Source organism: Marmota marmota, unplaced genomic scaffold (assembly GCF_001458135.2).
Source record: "Marmota marmota marmota unplaced genomic scaffold, marMar, whole genome shotgun sequence".
Taxonomy (NCBI): Eukaryota; Metazoa; Chordata; class Mammalia; order Rodentia; family Sciuridae; genus Marmota; species Marmota marmota.
In genome coordinates this window covers 35,696,544-35,714,252 of record NW_025999949.1, presented here as the reverse complement: position 1 = coordinate 35,714,252, position 17,709 = coordinate 35,696,544, and the positions used below count along the sequence as shown (strand labels likewise).

The following is a 17,709-nucleotide window of genomic DNA, read 5'->3' as shown; positions in this document are numbered from 1 at the left end:
AGCCTTGGAGGGAAGGAAATGCCCCTGCACGTCTTGCTCCTGAAAACCACCCTCGCTTGGTGGCTGAGACCAGTGACCTGGAAAATGCCACCTCTCTAATGATAGAGCTGCAGCGAGATGACAAGCCAGCTGGCATTTGGGTTGGCACCACCAGGGACTTCAGAGTGCCATTCATCCTCTGACCCTTGGTTCAGTGAATGTGCTCAGAGGTGTGCCTGCTCTGAGATGGCAGCCTCTTTCCCGGGCACGTTCACACATTGGGCTGATGTGGTGGCCAGGCACGTCAAGATGGGCCAGCAAACTGCCTCTTGTGCTTCACGGCCTGCGTCCCAGGCTCTGCACCATGTTCAGGTGCTGTGTGCAGCGCCTGGGGCAGCTCTGTCCCTGTGACCGTGACATCACTGTGCGGTTTAGAGCCAGAGGCCTGGCTTGGTTGCACTTGTGCTGTCCTTGACCTGGCTCTCTGACCTGAACAAGGCACATGGCTTCTATGGGAGTGAGCGCCTCCTCCCTATTGGAGGGTGACAGTCACCTCACATGGCACCCATGTGCTGATAAACACATGGCCAGGCCACACAACTGTGGGTCATGTCACCTGGTCTGTCCTGCCCTGGGACAGAGGAGATCAGGCCTGGAAGTGAGCCCCTCTGGCTCTCACAGTGCCACACACCCTCCTCAGATGTCCCCTTCTGTGTTCTTCACCATACTTAAATGTCCCCCGAGGGTTGGCCAGGACACTCCCCACCCCAGGACCTGGGAGATCACAGAGCCTGAGATGGCCCTGCAGCTCCCTCCAGACCTGTCCTCTGAGCTCCGCCCTGTGACCAGCTGTCAGAGCAGCTGCTATCCTGTCTAGGACACTTCAAGGACACTCGCAAGTGCTGTGCTCCAAGTCAGACCAAGCCCCCGAGAGCCTGGTCCCTCCCCTCCCTAAAGGGCCCCTCCAGTCTCTGACCCAGCAGGTTGGTGGAGCCCTGCCATCTCCCTGTGCCTGGTGAACCCTCCACTCCTGGCTTCAGCTGTTGGAGAAGGGCAGGCCAGGCGGTGCAGGCATTGGAGGCAGGGCTGGAGCCAGGCGGGGGGAGTTGCCACACCCAGGGTAGGACGGCCCAGTGACGGCTGTTGGCCTAGGTGGCCTGACCCTCTTCTTGGCCACAGCACGTCGCTGGAGGCCCTCAAGAGCCTCCTGTCCACCACGGGGCACTGGCATGACTTTGCCCACCTTGAGCTGCAGGGCGCCTGGGAGCACTTCACCTCCATCAGCACCTACGCACAGGGCGTGGGCCTCCTGGCCAGGTACCGGGCACTGGGTGCGTAGGCTGTGGGGACAGGGCCTGTGCCCTCCAGAGCCACCTGTGGCCCCAGGGCTGACTATGAGCAGGACACTCACATTCACACACCGCCACTCTGCAGTCACTCGAGCCTGTGGTGCCGATGTCCCGCCCCTGCCTGGGACCTCCCAGGGCGAGGGCTGTCAGTGCGGCTTCCCTGCCTCCCCAGTCCCCCCGAGACCCGGCATGAGTGGGCAGCCGGGGGTTCAAGGGAGTGGGAGCACTGCCGTCAGGACGCTCCTGGCCCCGGCTGGCTGGGGTGGTGGAGGGTGGGCTTCAGGAGTGACCGCAGCCCAGGCCCTGCCCCCAGGGCTATGGTGCAGAACCACTGCCGGCAGATCAAGGCCGTGCTCAGCTGGCTGCTGCGCCGCATGCAGAGCCAGGAGGAGCGGGAGAGGAAGGCGGCCGTCCTCGTGCTCACTGAGGTAGGTGAGGCCCGGGCCTCGCCCCCGGGGACACCAGCAGCACAACCCAGCAGGACCCCCACCAGACCTCAGTCTGGCTGGGGAAGCCGCAGAGAGATCCTCACACCCAATCCCCACTTCCAGCTCTGCAGGGTGTCTGCATGCGGTGGCTCCTCACGGGGCTCCCACCCCTCTGCCCCTCAGCCCTTGGCCTTGAGGGACCTTCTCCCCTCGTCCCTCCCTCAACGAGCCCCGCAGATGGAAGGGCAGTGGGTAGATCTGTAGTCAAATGTCGACCTGGCATGACTCGGGGCCCCTGCCCCAGGCCTGGGGTGCAGCCAGCTTTGCAACTGTGGGCTCTGGGTAGTGGCAGCACTTGGGAGCATGGGGGTATCTCGTTTCCATAACTGACTCCAAGTCAAAGTCTTGTGCTAGCACCCAGCCCAACAGCAGGAGGGTCTGGGCCACCAGTGCCCGGGGGCCAGCCATCGATGCGAGCTGGAGTCAGCCTCACTCCGTAACCTCAGGCGAGGCCTCCGCTCCCTGGGCCTGTTCCCCAGCTGCACATTAGAGGGGAGGCAGGTAGGAGTCGCATGCTGGTCAGCCAAGGTCCCAGGGAGCACTGGTCCATCAGCCTCCTGAAGCCGTACCCAGAGCCCAGACCCAAAGCCCGGACACATGCAGGCTTCCCAGGAGAGGGTGCCAGACCTGACCCACCCACCCCCTGCGGCCCCTAGTTCCTCTACAGCCCTGTCCTGCCGGAAGTGCTTCCCAAGCAGTCTGCCCTGACCCTCCTGGCACAGGGCCTCCGGGATGAGAGCCCCGACATCCGCGTATGGAGCCTGCAGGGCCTCGGGAACATCCTCTTCCACCCAGAGAAGGTAAGGACGTGCTGGGGCACATCATGGGGTGGACCTGGCCCACTGAGCTGGTGGCTGGAGCAGGCTCTCACCACAGTGGGCACTTCCGTTTCCTTCCCGGCCTTCCCCTTGGAACTCCATCCTACTGGAATCCCGGTCCTCCCCTGGCTGCACATACAGGTGCCCAGAAAATGTGTTGCTGTCACGTGACCCACTTGGTGAAAGTGGATTTAATATTTTAAACCAGAGTTTAGAAAGCCAGCAAAGCTCGCTTAAAACTTGTTTTCAAGTTGTAAACATCACCCTAGTGTGCACACAGGCCATGATAGGGGCCAGGGCAGGGGACACCCACGTTACTTTCTGACAATTCATTTGGAGAATTCAGGAAGGCACAGCAAACAAGGGGAGCAGACAGAATTGGCTGCACAGAATTTTTTAAATTTCTAAAGAAAGCCTAGAAATGGAACATAACTGGTCACTAGAACGTTCTGGAACCTCCACTTGGTGTACACAAAATGTGGTTTTAGCATGCGCACCTGACTGGCCTCTTCCTGGTCCAGCCCAGGATCCCAACTGGCCTGAGGCAAGGCTGGAAATGGGGGTGAAGGCAGGGTGGGTGCTGAGGAGAAGGGTGGGCAGGACCAGGAGGAGGAAGGAGCTGAGACCCAACTAGTACTGAGGCCTCTGGGTCCACCACTGCAGGACCCCGGGGGCTCTGAGAGGGGAGTCCTGTCCAAAGCCACATGGTCCCTGGTAGAGAGAGCTGGGTAGAATCCCAGCTGAGTCACCTGCAGCCAGGGTGCCACAAAGCGGGGGACAGGGCATCCGGGGACATGGGCACAGTGCATTTGCACAGCCAAAGCTGGGCAGGTCGGGGCCCTGCACCCACCGCGCTCACCGCCCACAGGAAAGGCTGCTCCGAGGGCAGCTGCCGCCCTTCCTCAACGGCTTCTTCCAGAACAGCGAGCCCGTGGTGGTGGACATCATGGGCACCGTGTCCGACGTGCTGCACCGTTTGGGCACGCATGGCGCAGGGGCCCAGAGCCTCGGCGTGGCCATCAATGCCCGCTCCTTCTTTGATGACGTGAGTGTGGGGGGCAAGGCAGGTGGGGTGCCTCCTACTTGGGCCCTCCCAGGACCCCAGACTCCCCTCCAATTACAGGCATGGATTCCCAGCCCTGGGTAGCAGCTTCTGTGTGCCCAGGACTGCAGGTGGACTGGCATCAAGTCCAGTCCTCCAACCCACTCTCCCCTCTGGTCCTACAGCTGTCCACATGGCCTTCCAACTTGATGACAGGTCATCTTATCTGGAACACACTCTCCTTCACTGGGGAGTGGGATACGTCTGTCCCCTCAAGTCACTCTTGACACTCAGGTTGTCAGGCTGCAATTGTGGGTGTGAGGGGACAGACTGGATGTTGGCAAGGCCTTGATAAGGAGGGGGCCCAGCCCTGCGCCGGAGCCTTGTTTGGGGGGCGGAAGGAGCCCCGCCCTGGAATCCTGAGCTGGCTGAGAGGACCCTCTAAGGAAACCAAGTGAGATGGGGGTTCCAAGTTGAGAAGAGCGGGAACCCCGCTGAGCCTCTGCCTTGCAGGAGCGGGACAGGATTCGAGCAGCAGCCATGGCACTGTTTGGGGATTTGGTGGCAACCATGGAGGGCAAGGAGCTAAGCGGCCTTCGAACCCAGGTGTACCAGAGCATGGTACCTCTGCTGCTGCACCTGAAGGACAAGTGCCCCAAGGTTGCCATGGTCAGTGCCCCACCCGAGGCAAGACAGGCCGATGGCCTCCACCTGGGCCAGGGCCTGGGCGGGCAGATGGCAGCAGGGCTGCCTGAGCGAAGGGGATCCCCAGGCCCCCACACGGCCCTCTGGACCACTGCCCTCCCAGCCTGCACACACATGCACACACATACCGGGCTGCACTGACCTTGGGCAGGACCCAATGGTTCCACTCCCTGCTGAGTCCCCAGTGCCTGGTGTGTGGCGGGGCCCAGGTTGCACACTGGACCTGTTGGGATGTGGATCCCGCTGACCCCGCCACCGGGGAAGTAAACCAGTTCTGACATGACCGGAGACGGGCTGCCCACAGTCCAGCCAGGGCGAGAGCACACAGTCAGGCGGTGGCCTGAGCGGCCCACTGTCTCTGATGCCCGCCTGTGGAAGGCAGACCCCAGGCCCAGACAACGTGGGCAGTGTGGACCCCCCCACCAGCTGTCCCCAGACAGGCAGTCAGTGTGGAACCCCCTGCTGTCCCCACAGCAGGCCAAGTTCGCCTTCTACCGCTGTGCTCTGCTGCTGGGGTGGCGGCCGCGCCACACCCTCTTCTGCACGCTGGCCTGGGAGCAAAGCCTCAGCGCCCGCCACTTCCTCTGGACCTGCCTGGTGAGGCCGGTGCAGCCTCCTCCAGGAGGGCTGGGGCGGGGGTAAGGGTCCCTGGGTGGTGACAGGAGGGTCTCCCTGGCCAGATGCGCGCCAGCTCTGAGGAGTTCAGCATCCACCTGGCCCAGGCCCTCAGCTACCTGCACAGCCACCACCAGCACATGAAGACCTGGGCCGCGCTCTTCATAGGTGGGCAGGGGGCGGCCAAGTGGGCCCCAGGCGGCCGAGCCCCACCCGCAGGAAAGGAAGGGTGGAGGAGGGGCCTGGGGTTGAGGAGTGGGTCAGGCCTCAGGAGACCACCCACCCTCTGCCCAGCTGCACCGCATCTTGCACAGGTTACACCATCTGCTACCACCCCCAGGCCGTGTCCCGGATGGTGAGCGAGGTGGACACCAACCTGCTGTTCTGCAGTAAGCAGCCCCAGCCCCAGGCCTGCATCAGCTGGGACCCAGGCCTCCAGAACAGAGCCCCGCCCTGCCTCCCCCTGGAGTGGGTGTTGCCTGTCCCCTCCCTGGGCCCCCAGGATACCTGGCAAGGGGTCACACCCACCCCCCAGCTTACAGAACCAGGGCTCCAGGAATGGGTGGGAGCCCTTCCCCCCAGCCCCCAGCCCCCCTTGGCAGGCAGGAGGGGTGACCCACTCGCTGAAGGAATGGGGGGCTGCAGCCAGGCCTGGGGCACCCCTGACTTTCCCCCTCTCTCCTGGAGCTTTTGAAGACCTCAAAAAGGACCCAGAGCCTGGCGTCCGGGAATTTGCCACCAGGCAGCTCTCCTTCCTTCGGGAGGTGTCAGAGGGACGCCAGCAGTGACCAGCACCCCCTTCAGCCACCTGGCGGGCAGCCCTGCCCCATCCCAGAGAGCTTGGTTGCATGACATTTTTCCATTTGAAAGAAAGGTCTAGATTCAACAAAGAAGCATGACCCTGTGGCTCCCGGCTCTCATCCCAGGCCCCTCCCTGTGGCCAAGCCAAACCCAGCAGACACTGGCAGGACTCGGGGACCGGGCCAGGCCGCGGGTGGTGGGATGGAGCCTGCGAAGGCTAGGACAGACCCTGACAAGGCAGCCCCAACACTCAGAGATGGGGTCTACTCCACACAACCAGAGCCCAAGAGTCCTGGGCACGGGAGGACGCCACGTGGGCAGCCCCAGCCCTCACTCTCTCAGCCAGGCGCCCACAGCTGGGGCCAGGGTCTGCCCACTCCCCCTCCTCAGTCCAGTCAGGACTGACCAGGCCCCAGGTCGTGCCTCCCAGGGGAGCCAGGCTCACCCAGGATGAGGTAAGCGGCCTGAAGCAAAGCCCCGGGCTCTCGGGGCCGGCCGTGCCCTCTGTAAAATGGGTCAGAAGTCCTTCCCCCCAAGACCCTCTTGGAGGGCCCAGAGGAGGGCCCCTGACTCCAGACAGCCTCCCTCATCCTTCCCCTCCACCCGCTTCCCCCGTGTGAAATGGGCAGGCGGGTCCTTCCCTTGCCTGTGGGTCCAGAGATCTTCCTGGGGCCTCCTCCACAGGCTCCCAGACCAGCCACGCTGCCCACCAGCCCCTCCTGGGCCCACCCCACACACCTGTGTTCAGTGGCCCCCTCCCCTGCCTCCGCACTGCCCCGTCCTCCCAGCTGAACCTCACCTGGCTGAGACGGGTTTTCAGCCCGTCCTCCTCCACCCCACTGGACCGTGCCCTTCTCAGGACAGGCTGTGCCGCTCAGGGCCTGCACAGAGGCCCCAAAACTTAGAAAAATACAGTGACTTCCCCAAACGTGCCGCAGGTATCACTGAGTTCACACACACGTTCAAGGAAAGGGAGAAATAACCACCTGGTAGAATTGGTGCCCCGCTCTGCCTTCCCAGGGACAGCAGGGCTGCAGCCCAGGCTTGTCCACCAAACCCCTAGAAGAGGAGCTGCCTGAGGGGCTCTGCGGGTACTTCTGCCTGTTCACATTTCCCCATCTTGTCCCCTGATATCATAGGCACCTGTCCTTCTTTGCTTGAGCCCCCGCTAGGGAGGGTCCCCGTGGGTGCAGCCTGGTGGGTGTGGGGACGGCAGGCCCCTCAGCAAGTCAGCAGTCTCTCTCAGGGGTGGGCTTGCTGGCCGCCTCATCAGCTGCCCTCCCCCACCCAGGCCACCGTCGGCAGATCTGTTCTGTGCTTCAGTTCATCTTCCCTTCAGAAAATCCTGCTTCGAGACCCCTGGGGTCGGGTGGGCCTGGACTAAATGGGGTTCCTGGAGCTAAGAGTAACCAGACAAGCCCCTGGGGCTCTCTGAATTGGCCCCTTATCTGGAAAAGGGTGGGCACCGCCAGGTTGAGAGGGATAAGTAGGCCTTCAGAGCTTGGCACACAGTAGGTGCTGCATTATGGCACACCCATGGTAAGGCCAAGCTGGACAGAGCCACCAGGGGAGAACAAGCAGGGCCTGCATCGCCCTGGGCCCTCCTGCCAGGGCTCTAGGAGAGGTGACCCCCACCAGGCCACCCAGGGCTCCACTCTGAGTCAGGGCCCCCACACCTGGGAAACGAGTCTCCAGCAAGGCCCGCTATGCCACCGAGGCACATGGCCTGCCCTTCTGGGAACAGAGATTTCGGGGGGCTGGGTGAGCCCCTCTCAGGGGCCCTGAAGGCCTAATCCAGAGTGGGTACAGGGCAAGGAGGAGGAGGGAGGAGGGCAGGTCCAGTAGGGACCCTGAGAGGTCAAGGCCAAAGGCAACGTAAGCAGCAGACACAGATGGGCGTGGCCTGGGGTCAGCAAAGGCCCTGGGTGGCGTCATGGTGGGAGCCCAGGGAGGGATGGCCCCCAACTTGGGAACCTACATGCAGGAGCACAGGAGGGTCCCAAGGAGGGTCCCAAGGAGGGTCCCAAGGAGGCCCCAGGCGCTCGGGGCCTCTCCCACATGCTCACTCAGCTGCAGGTGCCTGCGTCGTCCCTCCCCTCCCTAGGCCAGGAAGGGTGCCTCCGCCACCCTGAGCCTTGGTGGCACAGTGCTGGCACCCCCGGCACCCCTCCCTGGGCTCCCTTCTCTGGGCCTGGGGCTGAAACGCAGTCACCTGGCTGGGTGGGATCGTGAGGCCGCCTCACTGGACACAGGGCTTGAAGAATTGCCAGGTGACCCCCACCATGTTGTTAAGAGGGGAAACACTGGTGCCCCAACCCCAGAGCCGTACCCAGCAATGCCACCCAAGCCTCAGCTTCTCCCTGGCTTATGGAGGCAGAGGACCAAGGCAGGGTGCAGGGCCCAGCATGACCACCAGGGGGCACGATGAGAGCACACGGCACCCCACACACAGGAACAGCAGGGTCCATCCTGGGACAGTGGACTCCCCAGGCCTTGCAGCCACTGCCCCCTCCATCTGGCCCCATGCTCACTCCACACAAAGCCACGGCTCGCTCTTTATTGCCTTCGAGTGTCCAGAGCACCTGACCGCCCGGGATCCAATAACTTAAGTGCAGAGCACAGGTGAGGGCCCCCGCAGAGGCCTGGCCACTAGTTCAAAAATCCATCCACCCAACAAAAGGCAGGGCAGAGGGGACCTGAGGTGGGGTGTAGGAGGGTGCAGGCAGGAGTCCAGGGACGGGGCTGCCGAGCCTGTGAGTCGGCCCCGGCACAGAGGGCCTGGGGCAGGCAGGCAGGCAGAGCAAGGACACGGCCCATGGGCTCCTCGGACGCGGGCAGCTGAGGCACAGGAGGGGAAGGCGGGCGGAGGCTGCCAGGACAGGAGCCCCCGCCGCGGAGTCCTGAGCTACATGACGCAGCATTTGGTCTTGTGCGTGTGGGGGTCTTTGAAGCGCAGTCTCTGTTTGGGCCGGTATTTCTCCAGGTAGGTGAGCTGTTTGCTGTTGATGGCCCCCCGGCGCTTCCTGGGAGACAGGACAGAAGGTCATCGGGATGCTGGCCACCTGCCTGCACCCCAGGGAGTCCAAGGCCACGGCAGGTGGGGATGGGGGCTCCACATGGCCAGCAGGGCACGGGCAAGGCAGGCTACGGCAAGGCTGGCCCTGGCCCTGGCAGCCTGCCCCGGGGGCACCAGCAGGCAGGACAACGGACGAGTGTGTACCCACACGAGTGCTAGGCACGTGCCCACTGTGCCTGGGTGTGCTACATGGGGTGTGTGTCCCTGTGTGTGCAAGGGGCCTGTGTCCAGCCCTCACAGGCACTCGCGTGGTGACAGGGTGTGACAGGATGGCAGAAGCCACCTGGGAAGGGACAGCTGTGCTCTGACAGGCTGCGGAGGCAGCAGGAGGACACCTGCCCAAAGCGTGTACATCTCAAACACACGTGCCTGCGGCAGCCAAGGACAGCGTCAGCCCCTGCTGTCCCTGCGTGGCTGAGCGGACAGATGGGAGCCCTCCCCAGGGAAGCCACCAAGCCACAAGCAGGTGGCCTGGAAACCTCCAAGGAGGGGAGGGACGGGGCCAGCCAAGGACAGCAGGACGGGGGCAGCTGGACCCGGGTTGAGAAGGGCGGCCAGGACCGTGGCCTGGTCTCAGGCAACCAGACACCAGCGTGGGCCAGTGTCCTGGGCAGGAGAGGACTGGGGGAGGCTTGGGCTGTTTCCACTGAGGCAGGGCCCACCCTGGGGTCCGCCCTGGGCAGCGAGGGGTACTGGGGCACAGGAGCCGTGTCTGCCAGGGCAGGAGGGGGGGCACTGGCAGCCACAGCTGTCCCTCCACTGTGGCAGGTAGGGAACCGGACAACAGGTCACTGCCGCAGGGCCAGCCCCCGACTGTCCAGAGCCCACAGGGGGACCCACTGTGGCCCTTGCCAACCCATGTGGCCTAGGAAATTCCATTAGCCAACCCAGGGAGGAGACCCCATCCCAGACCAGCCCTCTCCCAGGGCAACCAGGATCCAAGCACGCGGCCATCACGTCCCCACAGCTGGCCACTCACTGCCGGATGAACTGGATGGCGTCCTCGTACTTCATCCCGCTCTCAATGAGGGCCACCGCCACGAGAACTGGAGCCCTGCGGGCAGGCGGCAGCACTGAGGTCATCTGAGCCCTGAACCTGACCTCCCTCACAGGCTGCCTTCTGGAGACGGAGGGCGGGGGACCCAGCCCGAGGGGAGTCCCCTAAGCTCCTACAGAGGGCAAGACTGAGACCAGCTGAAAAGCCTGGGTCCAAAGCCCGCCCCCTTCCGTCTACTGTGCCACCTCAGGTAGTTGAGAAGAACTCTCTGTGCCTCAGGCAGGTGAAACGTGTGGTGGGAGGGTTAAGCCAGGATGCGCCAGGAGACGCTCAGCTCCGAGCGGGCCTCGGCAAATGCTGGTTCTCAACCCTCACTGTCTGGTCTGCCCTCTGCAAGTGGTAGATCCCCCTGCCTGGGTGATTTCAATCCAATCCAGGCTGTTACACCTCCTTAAGAAAGAACCCACCGCCCCAGCTAAGAGGAGATGTCTGTAACTGGGGGTGGGGCGGGGGACGGGGGCAGCTCTTTTCCCGGCACAGGTGCAGGGACAGTTTCGACCACAGCAGGTGGGAGTCAGGTCAGACTTTGAGAAGCACTTCTTCCCTGCCAGGCTGTAAGAGAAACTGGGGCATCTCCCCTCGGGAAGGTCACATGGATGTGTCCCACATCAGAAAGTGAGACAGACTGCAAGATCTCAAGCCCAGGCTGGGACCCTGGTGCCCTGGCCCCACCCGCTGCTCACCGTCCCAGGCCGGCCACGCAGTGCACGGCCACACAGCTGCCTGGGTCGTCCAGGAACTTGGCCTTCAGCAGGCTGAGCCAGTCCTCCACAACCTTGCCAGGCGGGGGCGCCCCGTCGTCGAAAGGCCAGTCCTGCAGACAAGGAGGCACTCGTGAGGTCGGACCAGAGAGGTGGCCAGGCTGCCTCCCAAGGGGTGCTCGAGCGGACAGGTTCTGGGGCCTGCTGGGGAGGGACCCATGTGCACTGACCTCTCCTCCAAGAAGCTGCCCTGGGACACCCCACCCCTGCCTGAAGACACCCTGCTGGGAGCCCCACAGTCCTGTGCCCCCACTGTGGTCCTGGGGTCACCATCCTGTCCACTGTGTGCTGTGGCAACCCAAGAGGCTCAGAGTCACAGGCTAAGGAGTCCCATCTCTTGCAGCGACACTAATGTGCTGCCACGTGCCTACCGTCCCCAGCCCCCAGGGCACCACATGTGGGATGGAGGGGAGGCTGGCGGGGGAGGCTGGCGGGCCTTCCGGCCACTCCCAGGGGTCAGCTCTGCTGTGAGGCTCAGTGTCGCTCTCCTGTCCCCTGTGCCCTGGGGAGGTGCAGCCAGTGTCCAGGAAGCCTCCAGCCCTGAGCACGCCAGAGTGAGCACAGAGATGTGGACATTGTGGTGAGGCAGGTGCCCAGGCCAAGGCTGGCACTGCCAGGTGCCAGGGTGAATCCACATGGGCTCCCTGGTGCTGCTGGAAAGCAACCCTGGGGGTCATCTCACCCTGCCCCAAGTCTAGGCAGGGCAGCTCCTGGAGGCATCCAGGGCAGTGCTGTCTTGGGTCTAACCCAAATCCCTTCTACTGGAGGGAGGGGCGGCACCCTGTGCTAGAGGTGGTGCTAGGGCCCTGTGGGTGTCGTGGCTGAACAAGGCAGCAGCGGGCTTCAGTCCACACCTGTCTGACCCCAAGTGCCACTCTTCACCATGCCGACTTCCAAGGGCGGTCCCTACACACAGCGACACCTGTCAACACCAGGGTCCTTGCAGGGGACCAGGGGTAGCTGGCACTGAGGACAGGAGGCTGGGGCTGCAGCACGGGGCAGCCCACACCGAGCCCCATCCTGAGGTGGGGAGGCCCTGCTCCGGGGAGCTGCCATCTGCCGAGCTGGGTGACCCCAGAGCTGGCTCTGGGGCCTGCCCCATGGCCCACCCCCAGGTACACGGCAGCCAGATCCTCCCCTAACTGGACCCCAGGGGCTTTAGAAGCCAAGGAAACAGCCCAAGCTCCTGCCACAGCCTCTGCAGGGGCCTCCCCAGGGCCCAGCACCAGGCAGCCGGAGGCGGAGGGGAGGCCCCTGGGAGGAGCAGACGCAGAGGAGCCCGGCTGCCCGGTGCTGCTCAGGAACCCGGGCAGGGCCCACTGAGCCTCGCACCCAGCAGAGGTGAGGCCGTGGCCTCCTCCAAGCAGGGCTGTGGGGGACCAGGTCCAGTCCTGGCAGGGCGTCTGTGGGCAGGGGTTATGACAGGTGGTGGCTGCTGGGACCTGCCACCCTCCTTCTCAAGGTCACATGTCCCAAGACCCTGGCCTCCCTCCAGGTGCCCACATGCCTGTGGCTGAGGTACAAACACCGGGTAGCACGAGGCCACGTGCCAGCCTCCCCGAGGACACCACCCAGGCCCTGCCTCACGGCAGCCACGTGCCCAGCGCCACGCAGTCCTCACCATCACAGTGATGCCATCCTTCTCCAGTGTGGTCTTGTCATAGGTCACCTCACACACGCGCACCACAGTGGTGGCCCCGTACTTCTTCAGGTCCTGGCAAGGGGACAGGAGGAGATGGGCAGAGGCCGTGGGGTCAGGACCCAGGACCCCTTGACCAGGGTTCCCAGGGCAGACTGTATTCCCCAGGGGTCCCCTTGCAGGGCTGGGTCCCCTCAAGCTCCTGGATAGAGCCGGGTCCCCTCAGCAAGACAGGAGGTGAACAGGAGATGGACTCTGAGGCCCAGCGATTGGCAGGTAGCCTTTCCTGAGCTGCCTTGGCCCCTGGGGAGGAGGCATTCCCACCTGCACTCACTGTGACCCGGGCTCAGCAGCTGTGCCAGGCCCCTGAGCATGAGCCCCCTTCTCTGGAGCTCAGGACCCTGGCTCTCACCAGCAAGGCCTCACGTTCCAGGCAAACCTACTGTTTCCCGTGGCAGAGGCGGGACCCCTGGCCCACTTCTGAGCAGCCCTCCCGGCCTGGGCTGCACGGACAGGTCCAGTGCAGGGAGAAGCAGGCTTCGGCGGGCAGGGTGCCTCAGAGCAGGCAGGAAGGGAGCCAGACCCTGCACAGCGTGGGGAAGACGCACACAGCCAGCCCAAAGGTCACAGCAGCTCACAGCCAGACATGGGGTATTGATATCCGGGGACACATGACAGGCCAGCACCAACCCCACCTGCTCCCAGGAGACATTTTAGGAGTGGTAAGGAATCACTGGGCTTTGCTGGTCATGAGCTGGGGACACCAGACACAACTATTCTGATAACACAAGGAGTAGAATAGGATGAGGCCTCAGAGGCCCTGGGCACACCTTCAGTGGAGGAAGCCACCGCCCAGCTCACCCTGACCACACTCCAAGCCACCATCCTGGCCACACACTGTGCCCTGACCAAATCACACACAGAGCTCTGCTTCTGGCTACACAGTGGGTTTTCAACCTGGTCACACGCTGAGGCCTGGTTCGGCTCACATACTGAGCCCTTGTCCTGCACACGCGTGAGCCCTAATCCTGCTCATATGCTCAGCCCTCACCCTGCTCACAATCTGAGCCCTCAGCAAGACAAGAGGGGTAGCACCAGACAGGAGAGAGGCCATGTGTCAGCCTCACCTGAAGACACTACCTACGCCCTGCTCACACCCTGAGCCCTCATCCTGCTCTCATACTGAGCCCTCATCCTGCTCTCACACTGCGCCCTTACCCTGCTCACACCCTGAGCCCTCGTCCTGCTCTCATACTGAGCCCTCATCCTGCTCTCACACTGCGCCCTCATCCTGCTCACACCCTGAGCCCTCATCCTGCTCACACCCTGAGCCCTCATCCTGCTCTCACACTGAGCCCTCATCCTGCTCACACCCTGAGCCCTCATCCTGCTCACACACTGAGCCCTCATCCTGCTCTCACACTGCGCCCTTATCCTGTTCACACACTGAGCCCTGTCTCATCCTATTCACATACCAAGCCCTCGTCCTGTTCACACATTGAGCCTTCATCCTGGTCACATACTGTGTCCTTGACCTATTCACACACTGACCTGTTCACACCCTGAGCCCTCATCCTGATGACCAGGACACCCCTCCATTTCCCAGGTCCTGTAACCGGGTGACAGGGCTGGGTGCTGACAGCCGTAGTCCATCCCACCAGCTCTGGCCTGTCCACACCTCTGAGCGTAGCTGGCCAGGCTGCTAGACACCCCCCCACCATCTACTCAGGCCCACTCACCTCAATGAAGGTGCTGAGGGTGGCATTGGTGGGATTGTGCGTGATGAGGAAGCGCATGTTCCTGTAGCTCACCTCCACGGGGGCGGGTCGGTTCATACGCGCCATGCCTCCTCCCCAGGAGCAGGTAGAGGGCCGGGACACCCACCAGAGAAACCCCACCAGCCCCCAAAACAAGGTAGGATGAGATCCCTGTACTTATCTGAGAGAAAGAAAGGATTTCTTTTAAAAAAAAAAACCCCACCCCGCACAAATATTGTGCAAATACTTGGGAGGGGGAGGAAGCTGCCCAGTACCTGGATAATTAAAAAAGAAAGAAAGCCTGACCCTTAAAAATAAAGAAGAGGAATAAAAACAGCCCCCCAAAGTAAAATAGGCAACTCCAAACTCCTGAGTCTCGGAGCTGGATAATTATAAGTGGGCAAAAATACTGACCACCAAAAAACTCAACAAACTATGAAAACCCACAGTGAGTCTGGCTGTGGGCAGTGTCTGGCGGGGGACACTCTCTGCATCCGTGGGTGGTGAAGAGCCCCGCTCACTCAAAGGTGGCCCAAACTCCCAAGGACCAAAGGTCAATGAACTTGAACTGAACCAACTCCAGCAGCCCCCCCGGGGGGGGGGGGGTGGCAGGCAGCAGCTGTGGCAGGTGCGGCCTCTGGTGTTCGAGGCCTCGGTCACGTTACCCCATCGGGGCACGGCGGATCCTGGAGGGGGGCAGGGGGCTCAGGCGGCAGCGAGGGCCCCAGGCCTGGCAGCACGGGCCATGGGAGGGCGGGGGCAACGGTGAGGGCCAGAGCAGGGGCTCCTCAGCAGCAGGCCTGGTGGAGATGCTGGGCACGGCAGTACACAGGGCTGACCCCCGAGGGCCTCTCCATCAACCGCAGCTGGGCCTTGGCAGGCAACGTCTGGGGAGGAGAGAGAAGGAACTGAGAGGTCTCCTCGGCCTCAGTCTCCCTGTGTGAGGACATGAGAAAGGACAGCTGCTGCCAGGGCTGACCCAGGGCCCTGGGGTGACAGGATACCCACACCAGGACAGGGTGGAGAGGAACGTGGGAAGGGAGGACAGCCCCCAGAGTATGCAAAAAGCAGTTCATGGGTCCATCTGTGGCAACAGAGACCAGGCCCCCAGGCTGCAGCCTGGGCCGGTCCAGAGCAGCCGTGGTCTCCTTTGGGGATTCCTGGCCCCTGATGTCGGAGCACAGATCATTCTGGAGTGGCCAACTATGGGGACACAGTGGGTACTCAGGCACAGTGAGGACAGGCCATGAGCTGCCTCAGTCAGCAGCCTCTGTCAGGCCTCCTATGGTCTCCTGCCCCAGGGTGTCTCCACTCCATGGACCATGGACAGCCGGGGCAGCCAGGCACAGAGGTAAACAAGCCCACTCTGCTCCAGACGCTCTGCAGACAGCAGGCCAAGGGCCAGTGCCAGGTGCTTGCCACGGTGGTGACAGCCCAGGTGGCCACAATGGGTCACTGTGGGGAAGGGCACTGCTGGAGGATACAAGGCCAGCCACACCTGCCTCCCTCCCTCTCAGGGTCTGAAAGCTCCAGAGCACCTAGACCAGGGGTCCCCAGGGGCACCTAGCCCCCTCCCCACCCACAGGCTTGTCAATGGCCTCAGCCTCAGCTTCCCACCTGCACGGTGAGCGTCCAAACAGAGCCTCCACAGACCTCCACTGTGCCCTGTGCTCAGCAGATCTCGCCACATCACCCCACCATGCTTGTCTGCCCACAGTCTCTGCCTCTGCCCAAGAAAGGGCCGGGCACAGTCCTCATCCACCTTAGCCTGCTTCTTACCTCTGCCTCCACCCAGCACCCCTTCTCCAGCCCACCCAGGGAGGCTGGGCTCCCGACCCTCAGGCTGAGTGCAGGGAGAGGCCAGCCTGGGGCCCTGGGCTTAGAAGTGCGACTCTGCCCCTGCTGTGGGCACAGCCTTACTGTCCGGAACTCTGGCTGTGCAGGAGGGGTGCAGACTCCTCACCCCCTCTGCCGGCCCAGGGGCGGAGGCCCCACGGCCCCAGGCTCAAGGCAGGTGCTCACACGCTGCCCTCACCAGGGCCCTGGGAGGATCAAAACAACGCGTCCTGGGAGGGGCAACCCCAGAAGGGAGAAGGCAGAGGAACCCATCCTGGTTGAGGCAGCCAGGCCCCAGCTTGAACCCACTCAGCAAGCACCCACCCTGAGCCCCGGGAGAAGAGCGGCTGCTGCGACTGCACAAAAACACAGGCCCCTGGGACACGCCTGTGTGCCAGAGCCACACTCCTGTTGACAAGAGGAGAGGAGGAACAGGGCCCAAGGAGGCCACAGACTCCAGGGGCCTCTCCTGAGGGTTAACTGCAGTGCCCACAGGGCTGAGCACAGGGAGACCTGCACAACGGCACACAGCCTGCTCCGTGGGCCAGCACCACTGCACAGGCGCTCGAGGGCGAGGTCTCTGGGCAGAAGGGCCTGAGCCTCTCACCACTCCAGGGTTCAAGGTGTCACAGGCCTGCAGGGATCAGGGGCTACACTGGGCTGGGCCAAGGGTCAGGGTTCAGAGTCCAGGCCAGAATGGGGTCACAGATCCAGGTCTAGGCTGGACCAATCTGGACTGGTTTCTTGCCACACACGCCACTCAGCTCCACACACAGGGCAGGGAGGTGCAGTCCCCTGCCTGAGCAAACAGCTGGCTCAGACCTACCTGGGGGACACCCCCCCAGTACATCCCTTTGGTGATGTCTGAGGCAAGGGCTAAGGGGATCTGAAGCTACGGGCTGCCAGAGTCCTGCACAGCCCCCAGCAGGGCTGACCCAAGGCCTGTGGCCCATGTGGGTAGCCACTGCCACCTACCATCCACCAGTGCCAGTAACTCCAGATCTGAATAGAGGCAGGACCCCCAGGACCAGCAGTGGGCATGCCACAGGCCGAGCCCTGGCTCCAGCTCTGTACGGCACAGGCCACCCATGCCCCAAGTTGCTGTGCGCCAGCCACCATCACAGCGTCTCTGCCACCACGCCCACCACGCCCACACAGGCCCATGAGCCCTGCGAAGCATGAAGGCCCTCCTTCCCGGGACCCCGGCTCAGCCTCCTCTGGGCAGTGCCCCTGAGCCCTCTGCTACTTCCAGAACCACTCTGTCCTTGTTTGCCAGATGAGGAAAGAGGCCAGAGAGAGATGGAAGGATACTCTCGGCCCTGGCTAGACCAGGCGTCCAGCTGAATGGGTTTCCTCAACCTCAAACCTAGGACGCAAAAGCTCTAAACCCCAGCACAGAGGAGACCGAGGTTCAGGAAGTGACCTCCTTCATTCAGGTAGAACGGCCGTAAGGAGTTTGAATCTATCAGGCTGCTGGGGGCCCGGGCATAAGAGGACCCTGTGTGATACTGAGGGTGGGAGGCCTGAGCCTGTGGAGCCCGGAGAAGTAAGGCCTCCTCTTGGACAAGGCAGATGGGGACTGGGTCTAGGCGCACGCCCAGGGGCTTTTCCCATCTGGCGCGCGAGGTCACCGCGTCCTCCAGGAGGGGCTGGGATCTTGGAGGGCCAGGGAGGATCCGAGGGCCTGGGTCCCGCCGCCCGCCCCCTCTGCTCACCCGCGCCCGCAGGCGAGCCGCCGCCTCCATGCGCAGGGCCTTGGTGCTGCGCCCAGACCCGCGCGGCGCCA

At 63.2% G+C, this 17,709-nt stretch overlaps 2 protein-coding genes across 3 annotated transcripts in view; one reads left to right on the top strand and one right to left on the bottom strand.

Annotated features, from left to right (window-relative positions):
• LOC107142802 (maestro heat-like repeat family member 5) overlaps positions 1-5,840 on the top strand; it is a 51,564-nt gene extending 45,724 nt beyond the window's left edge. The window contains exons 21-29 of the mRNA XM_048802232.1: positions 1,159-1,296; positions 1,642-1,756; positions 2,473-2,616; positions 3,503-3,679; positions 4,190-4,345; positions 4,856-4,978; positions 5,062-5,164; positions 5,311-5,385; positions 5,684-5,840. Coding sequence (XP_048658189.1) covers positions 1,159-1,296; positions 1,642-1,756; positions 2,473-2,616; positions 3,503-3,679; positions 4,190-4,345; positions 4,856-4,978; positions 5,062-5,164; positions 5,311-5,385; positions 5,684-5,784 — 1,132 coding nt within the window. The 3' untranslated portion in view covers positions 5,785-5,840. The remainder of the gene's footprint in view (positions 1-1,158; positions 1,297-1,641; positions 1,757-2,472; positions 2,617-3,502; positions 3,680-4,189; positions 4,346-4,855; positions 4,979-5,061; positions 5,165-5,310; positions 5,386-5,683) is intronic.
• A 2,500-nt stretch (positions 5,841-8,340) lies between these two features.
• The window catches only part of Ptp4a3 (protein tyrosine phosphatase 4A3), a 15,696-nt gene continuing 6,327 nt past the window's right edge, over positions 8,341-17,709 (bottom strand). Inside the window, exons 1-6 of one of the 2 annotated variants that reach the window (XM_015486529.2) lie at positions 17,639-17,709; positions 14,070-14,974; positions 12,313-12,405; positions 10,614-10,744; positions 9,853-9,927; positions 8,341-8,820 (exon numbers count right to left, since the gene is read on the bottom strand). In XM_015486529.2, coding sequence (XP_015342015.1) covers positions 8,703-8,820; positions 9,853-9,927; positions 10,614-10,744; positions 12,313-12,405; positions 14,070-14,174 — 522 coding nt within the window. In that variant the 5' untranslated portion in view covers positions 14,175-14,974; positions 17,639-17,709 and the 3' untranslated portion in view covers positions 8,341-8,702. The remainder of the gene's footprint in view (positions 8,821-9,852; positions 9,928-10,613; positions 10,745-12,312; positions 12,406-14,069; positions 14,975-17,638) is intronic. The other variant, XM_015486530.2, reaches the window with a different exon arrangement.